The sequence below is a fragment of the Dermacentor andersoni genome, chromosome 9, assembly GCF_023375885.2.
Source record: "Dermacentor andersoni chromosome 9, qqDerAnde1_hic_scaffold, whole genome shotgun sequence".
In the NCBI taxonomy this organism is placed as follows: domain Eukaryota; kingdom Metazoa; phylum Arthropoda; class Arachnida; order Ixodida; family Ixodidae; genus Dermacentor; species Dermacentor andersoni.
The window spans coordinates 8,088,247-8,103,390 of record NC_092822.1 but is presented as its reverse complement, the minus strand read 5'-3'; the positions used below and the strand labels follow the sequence as shown (position 1 = coordinate 8,103,390).

Below are 15,144 nucleotides of genomic sequence, written 5' to 3'. Positions count from 1 at the left end.
GATCTGTGCAAGGATGTGAGAGTTTGTTGACATCATTTACTGCACAGCTACCACTCCAGTCGCTGCTGAAATGTCCAGCTTTTATCATGATTCGGCTGGTTCCCCATTTTATGACTCAGCGCACTCATAGACGTGCGGACGGTGCCATGAGTGACGAATGGAGTGTCAGGAGTGGTTGAATTGCGAAGGCTAATGTTGATGTTGACTGCAAGGCATTGTGCAAGCTTGTAAGCTTTTTTTCTTCTTCAATGGTCGCAATCATAAAACCGTGCACAACAGAACACAAACACAAGGGTGTCAGGAAAAAAAGAATTTTCAATTTATTCCCTCTTTCAGAAGCGCTACAGCCGCTATTATTGCAGATACCCGCACCGGTAAATTTCGCTAACTCTGAGGAATGATGATCATTCGACATGAGCACAATTACCGTGGTGGTCCCACAAGTGCACATGGTAAGAGTAAAACCGGGTCCGCAACAGCCGGCAGCAAAATGAAGTTCCGACAACTGCCTTCTCTACATATATAAAGTGCATGAAGAATAAGAGATCAGCATGTACTCAACCAGCGCATGCGAGCAAGCAGTAGAGGGGCCAGCCAGCAAGCAACTGGATGCAATCACCTTTCACACTTTTTTCTGCGTAACCCTAGGTGCACCGGATAAACATCCGGTTGCAGTCATTACTTGAAATGCCTCCAAACGTGGCCCAAGACAGGCGCATGCAATAATTTTATCCTCCCTTTCGCACCTCTCCGAGGTGGCCCTACTGAATCTTCGACCAAAAGGGGCCTAATTGAATGATTAACCCTCACACCTCCCCGTAGCTGCTATGGCCAGTGTCCTGGGCATGCCGGCGCGCCGCTTCCTGGCCCACGAGACCGACGTCGCATACGAGGCAGCGCAATGTGAAGTTGCGCACGTCGGTGTACTGGCGACTGGCCTTGGCCTCCTGTGCCAGCTCCAGCGCCAGTGCCAGCAGCGCCTCCTCGCGGGTCGAGAAGAGCGTGCGCACGGGCCGACCCGGCTCTAGTGGCTCGAGTACGAGTGGGTCATAGTGGATGCCATCGTAGAGCAGCAGCAGCCGCTGGTCGAAGCCCTTGTCAGCCCCGAAACGATGTAGCCGGCCACTTTGCGCGTCTACAGCAACCATCTCAACATTGTAGTGGCGGCTCAGCACTGACAGCTCAATGGCACCACCCCAGTGCTCCTCATTCAGGATCCACGTGCAGTACTCGCGGTTTGGACGCCCCAGGAATGCTTCCGTGTACGTCTCTCGGTCGGCCGCCACACTGTCGGCAATCACCTGGGAACCGCCAGCACACGTGTTCAATACAGCACATGCAGGTCCTCTGGCGAGTTACTGCTTCATTAGAGTGATTTGCATCACGTCTAACACGTGCATGCTTCTATAGAGCCCACACACAATTCACTCAATTATTTTTTTAAGTTTCTATGGATTGAGGAAGTGGGGCGGTGAGTAACATTGTGTCGGCTTTGCTGCACTTGTGCAGCATTTTCAGAAAGCCTATAGAATAAGCCTTAATAATGACTGAAGTTGCTATTATTGCCTAGCTAGCAACACTGCATAAAAATATGAATGACTTGTAAATACCGATTAGCTGCAGACAGAGGAACAAAGGCATCAGGCTGAATGTTTGCACATACCCAGTAATCCCTGTATGTTACAAGTGATTTCCACAGTTCAAAGTAAAATTAAGAGCAGAAGTCATAGCGAGGTATGCGTTGGTAGGCCTCTTTACAGAGAATGCAAGATGTTAGCGACAAGATTCTGCATCTGCAGTAGGAGTTTGTACGGAGAACATTAGCTGGTGATGCAGTGTTTAACATGTGTGGTTACATGAACTACATCACTGTCTCCTTAATTATGTACCCAATGGTGACCACATTGTCTGTGTGGTCAATAATGGCTGTGTGGACCAATGGCAATAATTCCAAAGCAGAGTTATTGGCAATAACAAGCACCAGTGATCCCTATCGCAGTACTCCCACTCCTTCTTCAATGCCTTGCACTGCGAAGGCTACAGCAAAGTGGGATAGTGCCCACAACACTCAACACTCAGCCTACTTAACGTCATCGAGGTGCACAGTTCAAATTTGATTTTGGATGTTCACATAGACACCACTACTTCCCATTTTGGTGCCTACGACATGCCCAGCTCAGAGGTTATCCCTCACCTTATGGTTGAGTTCACAGTGTCTCATCCCTTTGCAATGCTACAGCATACTAGATTGCTACATGTCTCACACCGAGTGACATTAGTAGCATGTTTCCTTTCACACTTATCTCTATGACAATCACACAATTTCGAGCGTCAAACAAGCTTCATCTGTGTTTGCACATGTAAGTGTGTCTGCAACGCGCACATCGGCTAACAGATGGATGCCACACGCCAGACTTGTGTTGAAAGGATTTCAAACGTAACAAACTTCGACCAAGATTGAGACACTACGAGGGTGTACAACTTAGAAAGCAGACGACCTGTTCCCCATGCTTGAGCACTCGATCCTTGAGCCATGTTATAGCACGCTATTGTCCTCAGCGAGCCGTAGGAGCTCAGTGAGCGCGCTCGTCATGGCACCTTGCAGCATCCACAATATCTACGCTTTGCTGCAGATGCAGCTACATGCAACCGTGGTGGCTAACTATGTGCACGATAGGGCTGGAGTGCATGCTCGCGCTCATTTGCTCCAGGGTGGCCGTGCTATGCGGCGTGGGCCAGCTTTGTCCTGCACCAGCTTGACCAACGAATAGTAGCCACACCCAAATTGCACATATTGTGCAATAGCTCAACACGAAGCGAAGTCTACTAAGGCATCTAGCCAAGAGCGGCCAGGAGTGATCGCGCACTAGCAACTGTACATCTGGTCTAACCTTAAGTTTCGCATGGTTCAAGGCATATTGAGTGATCAAAACTAATAGAAATTAGTGAAGCCCCATGGCCACGACCGTGGTAAGTAGTGCGGCCTAAGTTTAATTCATATGCGGGCATACGTGGCCAAGCGTTGGCAGACGATAGTCAACAATAGTACAATAGCCACAGTTCAGGAAGTATGAAATTCGTATTGAAATTCAAAACAGATTTTTACTTACCTCAGCGTGTTTATTAAATTGCGTCAATAAACATAAAAAGTAACAGTAGTAAGAAGAGCACTGATCCAAACATGCTTTTTAATGAATGTCAGCTATTTGGCCACTAGCAGCCGTATATGGAAGCTTGCTATGTGACGAAATATGGCCACCTGAAAAGAGTGAGAAAGCTTCTGTGGAAAAGAGCTAGAAAAAAATTTAACTTTGCGCTCTGTTTGTGAGCTCCATGTGCCACACACGACTGCAAAATTTCGCTGAGATGTTCACAGCAGCATATTCTATCCACGGGGTGCTTTTTCACTAAGCCCAAATGGTGGTTCAGGACTTTTAAATCTGCAAAAACTGGTTGTGTGTTCGAATCTCGTAGGTGCGTTAGAATCATGTAAATATGGTAGTACATTTTTTTGTAATACTAAAACTTCACTGCTGCCTGTTTTATTAAAGATTTCCAATGGGGTACAAATCTTCAGATCAACACTTGAAGAGTCACAGGCCCCAAGTTTCTCTATATCCAGCCATAGATAATTAACTTGCACGGATTACAGAGCAAATGGGCAAGCATTGTAAAAATACCAGAGGCTATGATGTACCAGACCCTGAAAACCCAACATTTTATGATAAAAGTGCTTTAAAGCTTGACAGGTGCACCCCAGAGGACATGAATACCAACAGGTGCTAAGGGTGCACAGCTGTTACTGTAATACACTGTAGCTATTGTTGCAGCTGTACTGTGGATCACTTTTTTCTAAATGTTGCCATATAAACTGAAATACAGGCCGACCCCTAACCTTGAAGACGAAAAAAGGGAAGGGGAAAGGGAATTCTATACCGAAAGAAGCGAGGATACTTTATTTTTATATTTTATTTAGTGAGACGGTTGACCAAGCAAACTGTTTTGCAGGTGTGGAGTATAGAAAGGTGATAAGGGAAAGCTTTTACAATTTCTTGTGAGGCTGCAGAAAATAACATTTCAAACTACTGTAAATGGCGTAGAATAACTGACACGTGTCAACAAATATTCCTAGTTTCACATAAACTATTCATAGACGAACACTGGCTTGTGATTGCACTGCAAAAAAACGTACTCGCATACGTGACATGACAACGCTTTCAATTTAAACAAAAATATATGCACTTAATTTTTTCTTGAAAGTCACTTATAGATGTTATTCTCACAATAGTTGTTATAGGTGTTACTGTTGCAAATACTAATTTTTATTTACTGAATCACCCATCCGTCATCTAATCTCCAGTCTGCTTGACCGTTCTCGTATGAAAAGTGCACATACGAATGGCACACGTCTCATTTGTCGGAGCTATTTCCACTTTCATCGGATGATAACTGCTTCTGGCTCTTCACTTCCCACAGAGCGTCATCAGTTTTGTCAAAGGCATTGCTGATAAAGCACATTTCTGAAACGACAAACTGCCTTGTTCCCAGTGGGTACAGTAAACTCCAGAAATTTCATTTTGAAAGCAGCTGAAAATTCGCAATGCGTTCCGCTACTCATATAGAAAGACATGCACCACAGAACACGAAAGCCACACTGACCACATAACACAGAAATGACGACGGGAACCGACATCGCGATCAGATGTGGATACAAGTGTGGCTATGCATTCGCAAATGTGGATGCCACAGGTTGCCAGACGACAACAACTCAGAATGTGCTAAAGATCGCTATATAAGACAAGGGGTGACTTGAGCTGTTTTTTTTTCTTTTTTTCCTTGGGAAAAAATTTTTATGTATGTTTCGTTTTATACAGTACTTTTTATCTCGCATCACTTACTTATTAATACTGCTAGTTTCCAATTAAACTTTATTTTAAATACAGTCTTCTCGCGCGCTTACACCAGTATATCCAAAGGGATGGGAGCTCACCTGGCGTAGGGCAGTACTGGCGCCTGAATCATACTCGCCACCCGAGAGGGCCAGGTAGACGCTGGTGAAGAGGCAGGAATTGTCCGCTGGCACGGGACGCTTGACCAGCACGCCCGGCAGTGGCTCCTCCTCAGAGTCCTTCTTCTCCTTCTGCTCTGGCTGGTTGTGCAGTGGCAGCGATTTGTGCTCCTTCTTCTTCTTGGGTGTTGCTGCAGCTGCCTGCACAATCACCACACGAAGACAACTCTGATATGCTGCAAGCACAGGGCATGTCAAACGCAGAGCAAGAAGGCGCCACAGTTTTTGTTGCGTGCCTCTCACACGCAGGGGGTCCTCAACCATAAATGGACATAATGGAAATTTGGGCAAGGTGGCATTTGTTCACACTAGATGTGTGCAAATGCTCGAATATTGTTGAATCAAATAGTCGAATAATTCGATTTGCAGGTCGCATAGCTACTATTCAATTTTTCAAATATTCAATCGATGTAGACACCCGCGCCATGTTGCGTTTCGTGTGTGACGCAGAGCTCCATGTGCTCGATAGCATGCAAGCGAGCATGTCGCAGACAGGTGACCCCGGATGACACGGACTTCGTCTCAGTGGGCAGTTCCACCCAACCACATGCACTCCCCTACGTCAGTCCAATGCAGGGATTGCACGGAGCCAGATCGGCCAGGACCGATCGAAACGATAATGCGACGCAGAAAGAGGGACTGGCAACAAAAGCAGTGCATATTTCGGGAAATGCAAAAGCATGTAGATTGTATTACATATGTGGCGATGAACTTAAAGCCAATTCAACAGCTGTCAATCCAACCCATACGCATGTTCTGAGGACCTAGATATAACTGATGAGCCGCCCGTATGAACATATTATAGCGGCATGCATTTCGCAACAGCTTGCGGCCTGTTACCACACTATCCCTAGGCAATTAGGCTTAATCGACGCTGCTTCGTCGAGTTTCAGCAGTTTGGTGCCAAATCGACACAAGTCTATTCACGGCAGCCATGTTACACACAGAAAGCCGACAAAATTTCAATATTCAATTGGAAATCTACTATATGGTATCCGCACACCTTTAATTCACACTGAAACCACATAGACAAAACATGAAGAAAGGGGTTTAACCGAGGGGCCCATTTCGGGTGGTCCATCGCAGTCCAGCAAAAACGAAACCTTTCAACCGCCCGTGTCATTGTCAAGGGTAATTTCAATTAGTTCTTTTTCTAGACATAAAATAGAACTGGACAAGCAGCATTAATTTCGTCGTATAATACAATACAGGGATGTTTTTTGCTATGAGTAGTTGTGTACTAGTGACAGAATTTAACTGAGGAGTGCTTTCGTCATCTGGCAAGTACTTGAATGTCCCAGGGGAGTCTCTAACCATGTCCTGCATTTACCTCAATTTCTCTATTATTAAAGCTCTGCTCGCGATAATATTGATGCCTTCGAGTTCGTTGAGCACTAACCTATCACTTTGGCTTGACTTAATATTTGCCTTTAGTATCACTTTAACAAAATGGATAACAGCAAATGGAAAATACAGCTCATAGCAGCAGGAAAAGAACATGCCATGACAAAAAGCCATGACAAAAAGAAATACCCAGTTACTTTTCTTTTTTAATGCAGTGAACTTGCCGCAAGGCACATGTACAAAAAATTTGCAAAAGGCATCAAATAAATGCATGCAGCCCTGTTTGACACAGGTACTACAGCAATGAATTTGCACTCTTGTCTGTTATCCAGTGGGTAAAGTCCTCCGGGACATTCGGCTTTAGTTTGGCCTCCCTAAGCATCTTGTGTCTAATGTTTTTAGCACCAGGACACAGTCACAGGAGATGAAGCCTGTCTGCCGTGGACACAGGTTCAGTTACAAGACAGGCGAACCAGACACAAAAAAGTTATTAGAAGGTACTGGCAGAAGCCTCAATCCTCCCGTTTGGGTTTAACCATGTAGTGCCCAATGTATCGTTAATGCTACAGTTAGTTAGATACTTCATAATTCTGCCTTAAGCACAATAATTCTGGGATTTTACATGCCAGAACAACAATATGATTATGAGTAACATTGTAGCAGGGGACTCCAGTTAATTTTGACCACCTCCAGCTCTTTAACATGGAGTCAATGCAAGGTACACAGGCATTCTTGCATTTCACCCCCATTGAAATGCAGCGGTCACGGCTGCGATTCCACCCAGTGCCCCCAGGCTTAGCACACCAGTGCCACTATGCCACCGCAGCAGGTCTGATTTAGGCAATGGGAAAACTGAGGTTGAATGGCGCAAATAAAACAAGGACACGAAGAAACAAAAAAATTCAGAGCCCTTCCAGCTGTGAAGCGGGAAATCCAGCAAAGCTGGCACTATGGTTGGTTTTGCTATGTTGGGGATTTGCTATGTTGAATTTGACTATCATGAGTTTACTATTGGGCGAATAAAGAGACATTTACTCAAAGATCCTGTGTGTTTTGCACTGCGCAATATGCAGGGTCTTGGTATGAGTCGTGCTTGTGTTTCGCCTCTATGGCCCAATCATCATCGGTGGTATTCGCTCGATGGCGCCACTCACACGGACGCTCTTGCTCACGTCGGCGCTCAACGAGTGCGAGTTGCTCTTCTTCGGGAAGAGCTTTGCCAGCACTCTGTGTTGTCAGACTGGGTGCTGCGGCAAGGATACACAACGATTTGTAGGCAGCGACAATGACGTTCTATTATAGCGCGGCTACACTAATCACGGCCTGGCACACAGGTGGCCACCTAAGAGCACGTGCCGCAGTATTGCGCAATGTCGGGAGAGGGACGGCACTCGTGGCGAGGATTATACACAACTACAGAAGGAGGCTTCGGCGGTGGAGAGGAGTATAAATTGTTGGTCTACGTCGCCGGAGACGAGATGCGCCAGAACCTAGCCATAAACAGTTTCGCTGTAATACCACAGACAAGCATGGTAAGAAGCTCCGAAGTTACCTTGGCAATTAATGAAGACCAAGGGACTGCACTAACCGCATTTTCAATAGATGTAGAGGACATATTATTCTGAACCACATGACGGTTTGATGTGTGCTGCATGACTGATTTTTCAGAATTGTGTTGGTGTTAATAGCGGCAATATTTTAATGCTTTTAGATCTTTATTTTCATTCAGCTGCCATCAATTATGATGGCCAGTTCTACATTCAACGTACCGGCATCTATATAGGATCAGCCATAGCCCCCATTTTGTGCGACTTCTTTTTGTCCTCGGTTGACAATGTAATTTCTGCTAAGTTGGTGGACACGCCTGTAACGCGAGTGTTTAGGTACGTTGGCTACCTAATTGTTACGAAGAAATATATATGTATGCATTTTCACGATGCGGTCGAAGATATTTTGGACATATTGGTCAACTCATCGAGAGGACTTAAGTTCACATATGAATTGCCAGTTAACAACTACACTCAGTTTCTCTATATTAATTCTTGTTTTTCTTTGGATGGGCATGTATGCTGGGCATATCACACCAGATCTAAGAAAACCTTGTTGCACTATGACAGCGCATACTCTAAATTGATTAAGAGGAACATAGCAACCATGTGTATTAAGACAGCACTAAGTAAGTTGCGTCAGCATGAGTGTGAGCAAAGTTTTTTCAATCAGATAGCACGATTACAGAATGCAGGTTTTCCTCATTCAATTATCACTTCAGTACACGAAGCCATCTTGCAGAAAGAAAAAAATAAGATCAGAACCAGCACACAAAGAAAAGAAAGAAGACAAAAGGCCAGCGCACGTGGTGCCATACTTGCACAAGTTGTCACACAATCTAATGAAAGTTTCCAAAAGACATAATGTTAATTTACTTTCAGTGCCCCATGCAAGGTTTACTCAATATGCAATCGTATGAAAAAGATAGAAGGGCCCCTGTGCATCACCAATCATAAATCTCGTTTCACTGACTGTAGGCGCAAGGTTACCTATGAGATACTGCTGAGCTGTGGAAAAACTTATATAAGATAAACTGGACAGTGTTTCAATGACAGAGCTCGTCAGCACAGCAGTAACAAAAAGAATGGCTATGGGAGTCATTTAGCAGGGCATTGTAACAAGTGTCCCTGTACTCCCATACTTGAAAAAAAAAAAAATCATAGGGGAAGAAAATGTAAGAGGGAAAGGAAAATAATATAGGCATATCACATTAGAAGAAAATGAGATAAATGTGTAAGCGCCTCGTCTCTTGCTTCCTCACAAAAAGAAATAGCTTTTTTTGCATAAAAGATTATGATGTTCCTGATTTTGCAGATGTACATGCAACTGGTGTATGCATGCCTATGCTGAAAAAGGTATAAAATAACTGGAGAATTTCAAATAAACTTGCAATTGGTAGTACATGAACCAACTAGCCCTCATAAAGATTTTACTAAAGCAATTAAAGTTTCAGTTTTGGATAGTTTAACAAAGCAATGACTACTTAATCAATTAATTAGTGTACTAATTAAGGTGTTACTCAAATAACATTTATTGGCTTTTCTTCTCATTTTTTTTTTTTAGCAATTGTACTTTTCATGGCCAGAAATAAAGGCGACTTTTCCCTATGGAAGAACAGCGTTCGTGCATTTACAGGGTTTATCTGCCTGATGATGGCAAGGGACAACGTACAGCAGGTTGTTCACGACGAGCCTCGACAATGAGTGTGTCACCGGACCGGAGAGGCAGTGCGTCCAGGCGGCGCTGTGGGTCAGCACAGTCCAAGGGGCGCGGAGGGGCATCCGACAGCAGCAGGCGCATTGAGGCCGGCGGCACACCTGTCAGGCTGAACAGGCAGCCCAGCAGCTCCTCCACAGTGCTGTCAACGTTCAGAGTGTCCAGTCGGAACTGGCCCTGAGCGCTTTTCACCCGCAGGACTAGCGGAGAGGACGCCATACCCTGCCTGAATACGAGAGGACTGTGTCAGTGCTTTGCACACTTTCCTGTGCCAGGGACTTGCAGGGACAGGGTTGACTTACAGATTTATTTGAGGTATTTTCAATGTCCCCGAAGCAATGAGCCATGAGGAATGCCATAGAGGAGGATTAATTTCAACGAACTGTGATCCTTTAAGCCTTTCAGTGTCGCTGATGTATAGGTACGTTACCACCGTTTCTGTCCCACCGTGTCACTGATGTACCCAAAGTTCACCACTCTCCAGTGAGGACCATACTGAGAGTGCATTTGCCATTATCTGCATCATTTTTTTTTCCTTCTGAATAACCAAAAGTAAACTGTTGTGTTCATTTTATAATATCCAAGAAGAAAGCTCGACATTGGGGTATGTCACTTATAAAACCTGACACTGAAAAGATTAATGTGCACCAAAAACACTGTACACAAGCATTTTTGCACTACACCACTACCAGCATGAAGCCACGGATACCAGGAATCAAACTTATTATTGACAGTCTGCTGACCAGAAGCAGACTACCATAACCACTGAGCCTTTGTAACCATTAGTGACAATGCTATAAAGGCATTACTATTAGTAAATTTTGTTACAGGGAGAAACTATAAACAGGGAGTATATTAATGAGACACGTAGCATGCTACCACAAGGGTACAACCAGCAAGTGCAAACTTCAAAGGCAGCCACACCGAAGCACTGACCACCCTGACCCTGGCATCATCAGTTTGTCACAATCGCCAGTGGCAATATGTAAGCAGCCTTACAAGTGGCCACTGTTCATTTTTCTGCTCGTTATTGCACTTGCATCAGAACAGAGTTGCACCTTGCTGCCCTTGTTGTGTCGACCAGGGGATGGCAATCGTTTAGACCAGGGGTCTCCAAACTTTTTGGCAGAGGGCTGGATTGGCAACGAGTGGCAGTGTCTTGGGTCAGAAAATTATTGAAATGAATATTAGTGGCAATAAATCTTTAAACATATGTAACAGTACTCAGCATAGGCTAAATTTTTCATTCCTATTAAGTGATGTGTGTTATTCAAATAATTTATTTTAATTGTGTGAACCTTCTGGCATAATGTCCATAAATGGAGCAAAATAGCTATTTCAGGATTCGAATTTTGCTTGAACCGCCAAGTCTCTGTGGGGACAGCGATTTGAAATAACATTAAGCACTGGTAGTGGCAAGGAAGCTTGTTCACGTTTCCCGGTAGCACGCATTTTTTTTTTCTTTTTTCTTTCTTTCCTTCCTTTTCTTTTTTGTTTTTTTGTCATTGTGTAAGCCGATATCAACAAGACATTATAATGGTCTGGGACACATCGTCATTCTTTACATCGGGCCCTTTGTTTCGCTGGTGTGTCATTACCACAACGTTGGTATTTCTACAAATGCATCATGTTTGTGCATCATGTTTACGTTTCAGTAGTGTAGAATTGTAGGACAAAGAGCACTTCTGTTGTTTCGTTTTGCTATCCGTCCTTTGTGTATTACTATTTTATCCTCGGCAATGGTTGTCTTTCAAGTGTTGCAAGAAATGACGACTCATTTAAGTTAGAGTATAGGCTTAGTTTCATAAAACGAGACAAACATGTTGCATGGCTTCGCGTTTTGAAAGCCGGCCGGTGTTTTCTTTCCATTCCGTGTAACTGCAGCCATGCAGCCTTAATTCCAATCTGTGATGTGGTGTGCAATTTCTGAATAATTATTGCCATACACAATAGCTTGCTCCTTAAGACGAGTTCCATCAAGAGATACCTTCAGGTGCGCAGAGGTCTTTTTGAGTGGCACGCTAAGGTCAATTTTTTTAGCATGTTTACCAAATAACCTCGCTGACAGATGAATTGCAACAAAGCCTCTAACAAATAACTCTATAGTCATATATGACCAATTTGTCAAGCCCCCAAGATAAGGCCTTTCATTGCACATAGTTATCATTCAACTGCCAAGCTTGGCAGGCTCTAGATAGGAGCTAATTTGCACAGTTTTGTGTATAATTACCAAAACTATGTTACAGACAAACGGAGGCTTTGTGGAGAACGGCCCACCTGTGGGCCAGCCATCATTGGCAGGACTGCCACCGGCTTCCACAGGCCGGATTCGGCCTATGGGCCGTAGTTTGAAGACCCCTGGTTTAAATCAATGAGCTGTGTAGCCAAAAATAAGCCTTGGATGCAACAGTTGGCAAGGCCCTATGACACAGAGAAGAGCTAAACAACTCACACATGGGTAACATTGATATACAAATGTAACAACATGCTTATTTTGTGGCATGCAACAACCTATTGTAATATTTCAAAACTGTTTCAGTTAGGTTAGTTTGACAATGCAATAAATCATAAAGCAGTGATGAAGCATCATCAGATGTGACAAGGGTGACATGATGCTACCTCATGGACTGCAAGTTGCCAAATCTTAGCATATACCTTGCATGTAGTGGCATCGCCGAGCCTAAAGGGCACAGGAAATAATAATAATAATAATAATAATAATAATAATAATAATAATAATAATAAAGTGGCACGCTTGGAGAGAAGGAGCATGGGGACAGGGAGATGTTTCTACTTCAAGAAGGACATGTAGACACGAAGGACAAAATGTGAATACTCAACATAAGTTTACGAAGGTGCTCACTGAGTTCAAGACATTCTTCTATGTTTGAAGAGCATAGCCTGACCAATGCCAAAGGAACTGTGATGGCATCACACTGCAAACTGACAGAACTACTATCTACACACTTATGAACATAATATTTTGCAGTCTGCTATGTGCACAACTCTTCTGAGAAATAATTTTAACTGACTGCATCGGAAGAAGACAAGAGCACAGTGATAAAATTATAAGATGAACAAGACACGACATTCTCAAACTGCTGCCAATGCGCTCAAGACTGGAATACCAATTCCAGGTAATAACCAACATACTTTGGTCAGAAAAGCTTGTATGTCATACAAACCTGTGGCTGTGTTGTCTCAAAAATAAAGAACATTTTTGTCTTTACAGAGGACTGAATAGTCTTATCATTTTAACCTGAGCTGTCCCCAAAATTTAACATGAACCAAGATGTTTGTGATTTACCGACAGCCATAAGAGTGTGAAACGAAATAAAAAAATAGTAATAATAATTTGCAATTGGTTTGTTAAACTAACATATACACGTAACGCATGCAGCTAACAAAATGAAGAGGTTAATTTCTGGCATCAACCTTAGTGGGTGCAAGTGTTTCCAATTTCAGGTTACGTAGTTTTACGCATCTGAGCACTAGTATCCGAGGTGGTGTCACTAAAAATATGGTGCATGCCTGTAGTACAGCATATGCCTGTGCCTCAACCGATTCAAAACGTACAAAGGAACCATTCAATGAACATTCCAGTAGTTACAAAACACGAAAAAATATGGCATGTCTTGTCTGGTCGCCTGTATGTACATGTACGAGATACTGGGAACGTCAATAGTGCTAAAAAGTCAAGGTTCCTGAATGACAATTAGCAATGCACGAGATGACCAAGCTACAGCAAGCACACTTTTTACTGATCGAAGACATCAGACCTATGTTATGTTTTCTAAATCTGAACCGTATATAAATACAAGGAGTGAATACCATGCATTATTATTTGGCAGGCACTTACTGCAAATTGGTTCAGAAGTCTGATGCCTTGCCTTCAGCCATTCAGGGTGATCAGGCTGCAGCGGGCAGCCGATTAACTGCAGGCAGATCATTAAAAGTAGTTATTGTCAGCACGAAAACTTGTGTGTGGGACTTCTGCCAAGATCAAATATGTCGCTTAGCCTATTTCGATAGTCTCATTTTCCGCTGAGCACTTTAGATGTAATACGTTACGCCAATAAAATGTTATACGTGCTGTCACGAAACAGTCACAAGAGTAAAGAATCGTATAGAATTCTAACGAGAACAACGACCCTGTGCCGCCCGCAAATGACAGCTGTTCCAGCGGCGGTGCGGACCTGCACGGGGTTATCGGACGGCAACAGTTCTCAGCACAAGGTAAAAACAACCATTCTTCAGATACAAAACTAAATGCTACGCTTTTTTCGAACGCCCAGAGTGCGAAACTATCACACGCCACTCGACTGAGGTAAAAGTGCAACTTAGCTTCGCTCTGCCTCAAGTGCAACCACATGTCTTCGCGGGCAATTTCCTTTCGACGATGTTTACAACAGGGGCGGAGTTATTCCTAGTAAGCGCATACTTTTGGTGTCTGGGGATGAATAAATTCCACCCAATGGATCGAGGGAGAAAAGCGGCAAAAGGAACGTGTCGTACTAGTGGTGAACTGTTTTCTTGCAGAGTCCCAACCACGCTTTAACATGCGCAACGGCGCGTCGGTGTTCACCGAGGCATCGGTCATGGTGGGCCCTGCTCCGCGAGTTCCATGGTGCCCTTGACTACAAACACAACGTATACTAAAGGTAGCTCGTGCCCAGCTTCAAAGCGCGACAAATCTTTGTCTAGGGCTGGATGTTGCCCTGGGTCTCCTGTTTGAGGCGCCCCCGGCGATCGCAGAAATATTTGCTACCGCGCGGGCATCGCCCCAGTGCACGTATTGAAAGCCAAATAAACCCCTTTCGCGCGGCGCACGAAGTAGCCTCACCTGTCCAAGCTTGCAGCACGTCCTTTGAAGGGCCGCAAAACAGAGGAAACGGGGGAAATTTAAGCCACTGAGACATGGTTTAGCAAATGCTTGCAGATTTGTCTATGAGCTCAGCCTCAGCTTCGAGGCCGAGCGCCATGTTTATCGCACCGTGAGGGCGCTCGTGTTGCTCATGCGGGTAGTAGTTCATAGTGTAGTTCATGGGTTCATGGGTGGTAGTTCATAGTGTTTTTTTTTTTTTTCATTGGTTAACCTAGGTAGGATATTAGGCAGCATAGTAGCAAGAGCTTGGTGGCGCAAGCCACCGCCCCGTTCCAAAGGGGACGCTCATAACATCCATCCATCCATCGGCTCATGTGCCTGCTCAGCGCCCGGTATGGCCTGGCTATGAATAACTAACTACCTGAGAGAAGGAAACTAAATCTGGGAAAGAAACAATTTATGATAACTCAAAGGGAAACACTTTACGAAGCAAGATCAGGATGCCTCAGAAAGCGTACTTGTAAAGCGAGGTACAAGGAAGAATACGCATGTGCTTGCCGCGATAAAGCTAGGGAAACGATGGTGCACATGGAGGAAGCAAAACTCCTCCATGATGCTACATGTTTGGGTTCGTCGGTTTTGG

General features: G+C 44.2%; 1 protein-coding gene across 2 annotated transcripts; it reads right to left on the bottom strand.

The window, feature by feature from the left end:
- Positions 1–297: 297 nt before the first annotated feature.
- On the bottom strand, positions 298–14,931 carry Yod1 (Yod1 deubiquitinase). 2 transcript variants are annotated; one of them, XM_050174671.3, is made up of 5 exons: positions 14,520–14,930; positions 13,536–13,611; positions 9,632–9,902; positions 4,991–5,209; positions 298–1,301 (listed from the first exon to the last, which is right to left on the bottom strand). In XM_050174671.3, the coding sequence occupies exons 3-5, from the start codon at positions 9,893–9,895 to the stop codon at positions 807–809; spliced, it is 978 nt and encodes a 325-aa protein (XP_050030628.1). In that variant the 5' UTR covers positions 9,896–9,902; positions 13,536–13,611; positions 14,520–14,930; the 3' UTR covers positions 298–806. The 2 variants fall into 2 exon arrangements, with proteins under 2 accessions (XP_050030628.1, XP_050030629.1); XM_050174672.3 differs by lacking the exon at positions 13,536–13,611 and having other exon boundaries at positions 14,520–14,931.
- Between the last annotated feature and the right edge of the window lie 213 nt (positions 14,932–15,144).